The sequence below is a fragment of the Arachis duranensis genome, chromosome 6 (assembly GCF_000817695.3).
Source record: "Arachis duranensis cultivar V14167 chromosome 6, aradu.V14167.gnm2.J7QH, whole genome shotgun sequence".
NCBI lineage: Eukaryota > Viridiplantae > Streptophyta > Magnoliopsida > Fabales > Fabaceae > Arachis > Arachis duranensis.
Genome location: NC_029777.3, coordinates 99,178,702 through 99,187,860, shown reverse-complemented (window position 1 = coordinate 99,187,860; position 9,159 = coordinate 99,178,702). Strand labels below are relative to the sequence as shown.

At 33.9% G+C, this 9,159-nt stretch overlaps 2 protein-coding genes across 2 annotated transcripts; one reads left to right on the top strand and one right to left on the bottom strand.

The window, feature by feature from the left end:
• Positions 1-1,518: 1,518 nt before the first annotated feature.
• Positions 1,519-4,346, top strand: LOC107495046 (receptor like protein kinase S.2). The gene has a single exon (XM_016116105.3). It carries the CDS (start codon positions 1,671-1,673, stop codon positions 4,128-4,130), a length of 2,460 nt encoding a protein of 819 aa, XP_015971591.1. The 5' UTR covers positions 1,519-1,670; the 3' UTR covers positions 4,131-4,346.
• Positions 4,347-4,442: 96 nt separating this feature from the next.
• Positions 4,443-7,015, bottom strand: LOC107495047 (probable calcium-binding protein CML22). The gene is made up of 5 exons (XM_016116106.3): positions 6,761-7,015; positions 5,257-5,469; positions 4,963-5,162; positions 4,714-4,888; positions 4,443-4,592 (listed from the first exon to the last, which is right to left on the bottom strand). The coding sequence occupies exons 1-5, from the start codon at positions 6,936-6,938 to the stop codon at positions 4,501-4,503; spliced, it is 858 nt and encodes a 285-aa protein (XP_015971592.1). The 5' UTR covers positions 6,939-7,015; the 3' UTR covers positions 4,443-4,500.
• Between the last annotated feature and the right edge of the window lie 2,144 nt (positions 7,016-9,159).

Below are 9,159 nucleotides of genomic sequence, written 5' to 3'. Positions count from 1 at the left end.
AAGAAGAATCTTTTGTTATAATAGTTTTTACATTATTCAAGTATTGAAAAAATGTGTATTTATATCTAATCTAAATTAAAAGTTCTTTTTATTGAATTTGTGCCAACTTATATAAATTTATATATAAAAGAATTTATACGTGTAATAGACCTCCTTAACTATTATAATATTAATACCATTCGTCAATCACATGCTTATGAAAAACACCTTTTATATTTTAATAAAAAAAGGGTGACATGATAAATTTGATAAGTTTTAATTAATGTCTAACATTTCTCTGTCTTATAAACTTTTATAAACTATTTTCGACTAGACTAAAACTCATACATTGTGCAAAGAGCTAAATTAATGTTAAATTTAAAGACTCGTGTGTAAAAATATTTGTAATTTGTATGTAATTTAATATCATTAACAGTGGAGAGTTCTTGACCACTGGAGAAATTTTAGGGAGGAATCAAGTGAGAAAATATAAGATAAGAAGACACCACATCCAACTCAAAACCTTAAAGTAGTGAGTTAATAGGTCTCTCATTCTTTGATGTGGGACTAACTTCATACACTCCTCACACTTGCAACACTAACAATCTTCTCCTCAAATGTGAGCTTCCACATCAAGCATCAACTTTCATCTAGCTCTTCCACCACATATGAGTATTCGTCCATCACATCGTCGCAAAATACCGTCGGGACACGCCTCCCAGACCACTTTTGCCAGGAAGACTTTCGATGCTTCACCTTGAATACTCCTTAAAACCACCAGACCGATTAATCATCGGCAGCTCTCAACCACTAGAAAAATTTCGGGGAAGAATCAAGTGAAAGAACATAAGATGAGAAAACGCCACATCTAACTTAAAATCTTAAAGTAGTAAGTTAATGAGTTTCTCATCTTATTGGTGCGGATGTTTCTTCTAAACAGATTATATGGATTTTGAGAGAGAAATTATTTGTTTGCTGATATTTTTAAATAGATAGTGTTCTATAGTATAGAAAATATATTGAAATGTATAATACAAACAAAATATATATGATAGTATAAAATTATAAATAAATTTTATTAATTATGATATATTGAAATATATACCTAATAAACAGATTTTGAGTATATATTTTAAAATATTTTGAAAAATTTATTTTGGAGATTATGAAATAGAATAATAATAGCAAGAAAGAGTTATTAAAAATATTTAAGTAGACTAAATAAAAAAATATTTTGACAATAAAAAAATTGATTATTCTACTAATAGATTTATTATTTTCCACGAAACATATTTTAATAAAAAATTATTTTATTAAAAATATATGAAATAACATATATGAATGTATACAAATACACCGAAATTGTTAATAACGATTTAATTTAAAATAATATTTATAATTTTATTAAATCAAAATAACATTCCATAATTTAATATTAAAAAAATTCACACAAACATAATATATTTGTATATTTAAAACATATTTCTAGTAGGTAGGCTCCAACTTCCAACTTCTGAGATAGCTGCATTCATTTCAACGGGGATAAGCTAAACGCGTTGAAAAATATTCCCAACCACCACGATGAGAAAACAACAACGCCGTCATAATCAATATACCAAAAAGGGCCTATTTTCTTATATATCTTTCAACTCCATTTCCATATCCATAGCTCCCTCCAAAAAACCATAGCCATGCAGCTCAATCACCTCTGCATTGTTCTTCCACCAAATTCCGGTGAAATGGATCAACCTGATCAGAAGCCTTTCCAACTACCAAAGAAACAAGTCAAGGCTCCTCATCATCATAGAGGTTGTGGGAGGCAAGTAGTTTCTTTGCTCCAAGATTCTTTGAGGAAGTTATACGGCTTAAAAGGGTGGACAATTTGCAAGCATGGAGTGAAGAAAGAGAAGTGTTCCGGCGGCGGCGCGTTTCACGACATGGACGGGGTGCAAGTTTCAGCCAAGATAGGGAGGGACAACCCCAGGATTTTCAGCTATGCAGAGCTCTTCATAGGGTCCAAAGGTTTCAGCGAAGAGCAAGTTCTTGGAAGTGGAGGGTTCGGAAAAGTTTACAAGGCGGTTTTGCCGAGTGACGGAACTGTTGTAGCCGTTAAATGCTGCTTGGCGGGGAAAGGGAAGCAATTTGAGAAGAGTTTTGAAGCAGAGTTAACGGCGGTTGCGGATCTTCGCCACAAGAATCTTGTGAGGCTTAGAGGATGGTGTGTTCATGAAGACCAGTTGCATCTTGTATATGACTACATGCCTAACAGCAGCCTTGACCGTATACTCTTCCGGAAGCTGGAGAATTCGAAGATTGAGCTTCTTGATTGGGAACACAGAGTGAAAATTGTGAAAGGTTTAGCGGCGGCATTGCATTATCTCCATGAACAATTGGAAACTCAAATCATTCATAGGGATGTGAAGACCAGCAATGTGATGCTTGATTCGCATTTCAATGCCAAACTAGGTGACTTTGGCATGGCAAGGTGGCTAGAACATGAGCTTGAGTTCAAGCCGAGAAAAATATCAACAAGAATTGACAATTTCCGTTTGGGAGACACGTCGAGAATCGGAGGAACGATTGGGTATCTCCCCCCTGAAAGCTTGCAGAAAGCAGGCAATGCTACTTCGAAATCCGATGTGTTCAGCTTCGGAATAGTTCTTCTAGAAGTGGCTTCTGGAAGGAGAGCCATAGACCTGGCTTATCCAGATGATGAAATTATTTTGCTTGATTGGATGAGAAGACTCTCCGATGTAGGGAAGCTTCTGGAAGCAGGGGATACAAGGCTTCCAGATGGTTCCTACAAGCTTTCAGAGATGCAGCATCTCATTCACATTGCTCTTCTCTGCACTCTCCAAGAACCGCAGCTGCGTCCCAGCATGAAATGGACTGTGGAAGCACTTTCCGACGTGTCATGCAAGTTGCCAGCCCTCCCTTCGTTTCAATCTCACCCTCTATACATCTCTTTGTCATCCGCATCGGAGACTAGTCATAGCAGCGCAAGCGGCAACAGCTTTGCTACCGAGAATAACTATCACACAGCGGCAGGGGAAACCGTATTCATAACCGCTGAAAACAGAAACAGTGAGACCATGTCTTCAAGGAGCACCAATCAGCAGCGGCGATTTCCTGTGCTGGAGACGCCAAGGGAAATATCATTCAAGGAAATCGTTTCAGCTACAGACAATTTTTCAGATTCAAGGAGGGTGGCAGAGCTAGACTTTGGAACTGCTTATCATGGAATCCTACATGACAATTGCCATGTTTTAGTGAAACGCCTCGGGATGAAAACTTGCCCTGCGTTGCGTGACAGATTCTCCAATGAACTCCGGAATCTAGGAAGGCTTCGCCACAGGAATTTGGTGCAGCTTCGAGGATGGTGCACCGAGCAAGGCGAGATGCTTGTTGTGTATGACTACTCAGCTAGAAGAATTCTGAGTCAAATGCTTCTCCGTCATAACAATCATAGATCCGGAGATTCTTCTGTCCTTCAGTGGCATCACAGGTATTACATATCGAAAACCCTTGCTTGTGCAGTTCTGTATCTACATGAGGAATGGGATGAGCAAGTCATTCATAGAAACATTACCTCTTCAGCTATCATTCTTGAGCAAGATATGAATCCCAGACTTGGTTGTTTTGCTCTTGCTGAGTTTTTGTCAAGGAATGAACACGGCCACCATGTAATCACAGACACTAGCAAATCGGCTCGCGGCATTTTTGGCTACATGTCACCAGAATACGTGGAATCCGGCGAAGCAACGCCCGCAGCTGATGTTTACAGTTTCGGAGTTGTGGTTCTTGAAGTTGTAAGTGGACAGATGGCAGTAGACTTTAGGCAGCCGGAGGTTCTGTTGGTGAAGAAAGTTCATGAATTCGAGATGCGAAAAAGGCCATTGAAGGAATTAGCAGACAAAAGACTCAATGGAGAGTACAATGAGAAAGAACTGCTGAGATTGATAAGACTGGGAATCGCATGCACCCGCTGTGACCCACAATTAAGGCCAAGCATGAGGCAAATTGTAAGCATCCTTGATGGCAAGGACAGCTTACTCGTCGAACCGAACAAAGAGAGCAGGGAAGAATGGAGAGAAAGAAATGCAATTTCTTTGTCACTCATTAGGAGAATCCAAGCTCTAGGAATACAGTAAGAAGTTACAGAACACAATGGAGCAACCAAAATGGAAAGTAAATTTTGTAAAACATACATTTTCTTCTTTGTCTCTCCATGTTTTATCTATTCTGTAAGTTTATTGTCTATGAAGGTTGTATATAACAGAAAGTTTGATGTATCAGTGTTACTTTGTGATGAAGCAGGACTCAGACTATATATATCTATCTATACATATCCTTTTTCTTTTTCTTTTCCTTTTTTTCTTGATTCATTGCCACAATCAAATTCTGTATCTATCCAGCACACTTTTAAGAAAATGAAAAACTTTACACTCAAACATTCAGCATGATAGAAATTAAAGCAATCCTCTTAGAAGTATATCTGTTCTTACACAATGCATCATGCATCTATTCATCTGCATCAATTCCAACCCATTTGATGAAACCGAAGAGGAACTCCCTGATAGTGACTTGTCCATTATTGTCCCAGTCCATTTCTTCTGCAAGGATGAGAAGACAACCAAAAAGGGATGTCAAAGCAGGTAATAACAATAACAATAACAATAACAATGGCAAAAAGAACACGAAACAACGAAGAAGGAGCATAGAAGGAAACATTACTGAATCGTTTTTCAGTGATGTGTGATGGAGATTTCTCCAAAGGGTAAGTGTCATTTAGTGTCTTCACCATATCCTTCTTGTTAATCTTCCCATCGGCATTCTTATCGAAAAACAGAAAGACTTCAATCATAGTATCAAATACTTCTCCAAGGTTTGCTAACTCTGCCTTTGATGACTGAGACAGAAACAATGAAATCGTCATACATCAGTTTCAAGATCAAGAAAACATAGTAAGTTTCTGACAATTACACTATCAAAGGATGCTTGTTCTTGTAGGAGATGGATGAGGCAAACAAGAACAATAAATTCGTTAAATTGTATGCCTTTGCTTCCATCAATATCACAATAACGGAAAAGGGTCTCAAACTCCTCCTCTTGAAGATGAAATTGCTGATGTTCTAAGAACCTTTTGAGTTCATTGGGGTCTATATATCCATTCGAGTCCTCGTCTGTGAACCAACATAAACTATGTTAGTTTTGTATTGCGTTGCTGACAGGTGCGACTTATAAAGAAAAGAGAGTTAGAAAGTTGTTGGAATTTACCATACTGTTCAAACATTCCTCTTAATGTTTTCAGTTTCTCCCTAAACATAGGGAACAGCATAACTACGCTATCAATAGATTTCAATTTGGATTTTCCAAATTTGTTTTTCCTCATTTCAATTATTTTCCTTTCAAGCTTTCTATCCAGGCTGTTCCCCTTGCTTGGCTTTCTTCCACAACAGCATATGGCTCCCATTTTTCTTTGGGTGAAAACTTAAGAAAAAGGATGGGGAAAAAACACATTAGACTGACACTTTTTGGAGTAAGGAACAAAGAAGTTTAAGTGAATTCAGAAAAAGATTATAGGCTGGATCATGTTTCTGAATCAAGATTAATCATCAACATCACTAATACACACAATAAATTGTTCCACTTTTAAGATTTAACAAAAATTTTAGCAAAGGATCAAACGAAGTAATTTCAACTATTGGAAAGTTGGAATGAATGAGTGATAAGTTAGTGATGAAACATTAAACTCTTTGAGTCATGAGGAAAGAGCTAGTTATGCTCCCTTCTTCAATGACATTCTTGTGCAATCAAATTCCCTTAGTAAAAGATATCATCATCATTTGTTTTCCTTCTTTTACTTAAGAAGTTTCTATAATAGAACAAATACATGAAAAAAGATCTATAAATAAATTTTATTGTTGTCGAGATTGACATGTAAAATGGGACTCTATCTTTATTCTCGTCCGATTAATCAGTTCAGAGGATCTATCAGACTAGGATGGAGTGAATAAATTGATCAGCGAATATAAATATTCAATTATTTCTTTAACTTGAAATTGATTTGATTCACATCTTTCATTTGTGATACACATCTCTTCATTTGTGATATAAGGATTCAAAAATTGGGATTTCGAGTAGTGTATTCATTAATCAATTGAAATGGTATTTCAGTACAAATATGTAAACAACTCTATATACATATTTCTGTATAATCAGTGATTCATGTTTTTCATTCTTGTAAGTTTCTTTTTTTGTGTGATTTTGATCCAAAGATTCCCCAAAGCCAAACTAAGTGAAAGTAGTCCCCACTATCATCCCAATTCCCAAGTAGAAAACAACTTCACACATATGATTCAAAGCATCAGTAGTTATCTCCAAATTTAAAAATGGTATGACAGTAGGGATCAATTTACTAAGTTACTTCTTAAAATTCTTTTTGCACCAAAACCACAAGAAACATTTTCCACGGACCAAAATCATGAACCTAATTTTACAAATATAAAAAATTTATCTAACCCTAAAAGAACTAATAAGCACCCTATCAATGATTTTCTCTTATAATTGACCAACGCTAGGAAAGCTGAAAAAAAATACTAATAAGAAAAAGAATCAAGTAAACTGTAAGTTAACATGCAGAAGTCACATAAAATACATTTACTTTTTGTGAGTTGTCACTGAATTCCAAATCCAACATGGGATGTAAATAACAATGAAGAGAAGGAATTTAACAAGCAACACAAAATATAAAATAAAAAATAAAAAATAAACTTCTTACAGATTTGGTGGTGGTTTCCTGAAAAGAACAAGTTTTGGAAGAGGCAAAGGAGTCCTAAGTAGGCTATGGTATTCTGTGTGTTGCGTAGTGTATGCATTTTGTGGGAAAAGTAAGGAGCTGAAGAATTATATAAAGAAAAGGGAAAGCTTAGTGGATTCCAAAAGAGAGATGCCATCATTACTTTGAGTGTGAGTTCTTTGAATCCCTCTCCCTTCAAGTTTCTAGAGGCGTAATTAACGAATATGTGCTTTAAAGTTTAAACTCAAATTTTGTATTCATGTTCCTTTTAAAGAATTATTAGAACACCAGTGTGGTTACTAGTAGCGGATTGTTTCCTTTAATAAAATATATATTAACCATAAGTATATTAATTGATTCTTTTGTTAGTTTCTATCTAGCCAACTAACTACATTGTGTAACGACAAATTTTATTATTCTAGACGGATTCATTAGTCCTATTTTTAAAAGGGTAATGTTAGGTAGTCAAAGAATAATTACAATATAAAAATGTCATGTAAAAATTTTTATTTTTTTGAATTATGATAAAATTTAAAAATATTTGTGTTAACTTAATAGTTATTTATGTAATAACTAAAAAATGATACGTGTATAGTTGTAATATCTAATAAACATGAATTTAATTTTTAGATGTTAGTTGTATGTAATTATGGATGTTATGTATATAAACGTATGAATATTATGTGTATGAACATAGTAGTGCAATATAATTATAAATACACATAAAAACAAAAAAAAATCGGTTTATTACATACCTCATCAAAACTAGTGTGATTTTTCATATTCTAAAAAATTGACTGACAATAAACTCGTCGGGTGAGTCTGTTCAAATTCTTCATCAGCACCTTCTACCATAAATACTGTATTATGGTTGAATTCAATTGACATACTATTTGCAATGATAAAGATGACTCCTTGTTGGCCTATTCTTAATTTCTAATTGTGCTTGCAATTGTATTAGAATTGTGAATTTTGAATAAAAATAATTGAATTAACGAAAACAAAATCATATTAGGATAGCTTTCAGGTTTTGTATCTCCATTGAATGATGATAAATGATTTAACAAAAATAAAAAATCAGTTATAATTAATTCATTTAATACAAATTATCATTACCGTTCTTTATAATAATTATTATTAGTCTTTATTGTATTCTTATAAAAATTAAATCATAAAAAAAAATTATTAAGTATTGATTACAAGAATGCCTAATAATAAAGAATATGATATTATAATTAATGTCTTTAATAAATGAGACTGATAAAAATATGATGAGTGGATTGATAGAAGAGTAAGATAAAAAATAAAATTGTTATTAAGTTATATAAATGAAGTAAATTATAGAAAATTTTGATTAATTATGACTGAAAATTTTTTGTTACCAAATTTTTTTTTAATTATTAGGGGTTTAATAGTTTCTATTTTTAAAAATCATTTCTTCATGATCCTCACACTTGTGACTTGAGTACTTGACACGTTATTCGGTTTCTATCTCGTAACCGGTTAGAGAGATAATTTGACCAATAACTTTGATGAATGAAGACTAATGTAGTATTTTAGAATGATTGGGACGCTGATTCTCAGACAAATAGTAAAGAATCATAATGAATATTTACTCTTAAACTTTCAATAATCTAATTATACCATTTACATTTTTTCGACCAAAACCACACCGCACCACTACCATTGTTGAACATAAGGTAGCATAATTTAAAATTTCAAACACAATTTAAAATAATTTAATATAAATATTAAATATCTAACACGATAATTTATAAACTTTATATATAGGTAAAGGCATTTTAGTAAATTCTTCCCTCGCAGAAATTTCATGGGTACCTCTACTCCCATCCTTGTCTCTACTCACAGTCACAGGGACTCTCTAATTCTCTCGATCACCTTCTTTTGCCTTTGCACTTCGTTGCTACCACTCTGCCATCATCAATCCATATCGACTGTCGACTCCGCTTCTAGCACTCTTAGCTTCTTTCTCTATCTCTCTCCCCTTTTTTCTTTCTGTTCTTTTTTTTTTTTTCTAATAATTACTTTCTGTTCTTTTTTTTTTCTAATGATTACGTAAATGTTAGATACAAGATTTATGAATTTATGATTTTGGAAGAATGATAGTAGAAGAAAAACGTTATGTAGCTTGGTACTGTTAGAGAAAGTAAAGACAAACTGACTTTTAAAGTTTCCCTGTTTTTGTATCTTAACTTTTACCAAACAAGATGAAGACAATTTCTTGTGTCTCTCTAATTTTCTATCTTTGTACTTCGGTCTTGGTATTTCATCCCGAAATCAGAGCCTAAGACACCATGTCCAAGCTGTCCCACCTAAGACAAGGCATGAATATAATAATAAAATATAGGTAGTCTCTGCCT

What these genes read in the sequence shown, in the direction of transcription:
- LOC107495046 (XM_016116105.3), top strand. Translation starts at nt 1,671, where the DNA reads ATGCAGCTCAATCACCTCTGCATTGTTCTTCCACCAAATTCCGGTGAA.
- LOC107495047 (XM_016116106.3), bottom strand. Translation starts at nt 6,938, where the DNA reads ATGATGGCATCTCTCTTTTGGAATCCACTAAGCTTTCCCTTTTCTTTA. An exon ending in AACAAGCATCCTTTGATAGT is followed by an intron (nt 4,889 to 4,962) that starts GTAATTGTCAGA and finishes TTTCTGTCTCAG; the next exon opens with TCATCAAAGGCAGAGTTAGC. An exon ending in CATCACTGAAAAACGATTCA is followed by an intron (nt 4,593 to 4,713) that starts GTAATGTTTCCT and finishes TCATCCTTGCAG; the next exon opens with AAGAAATGGACTGGGACAAT.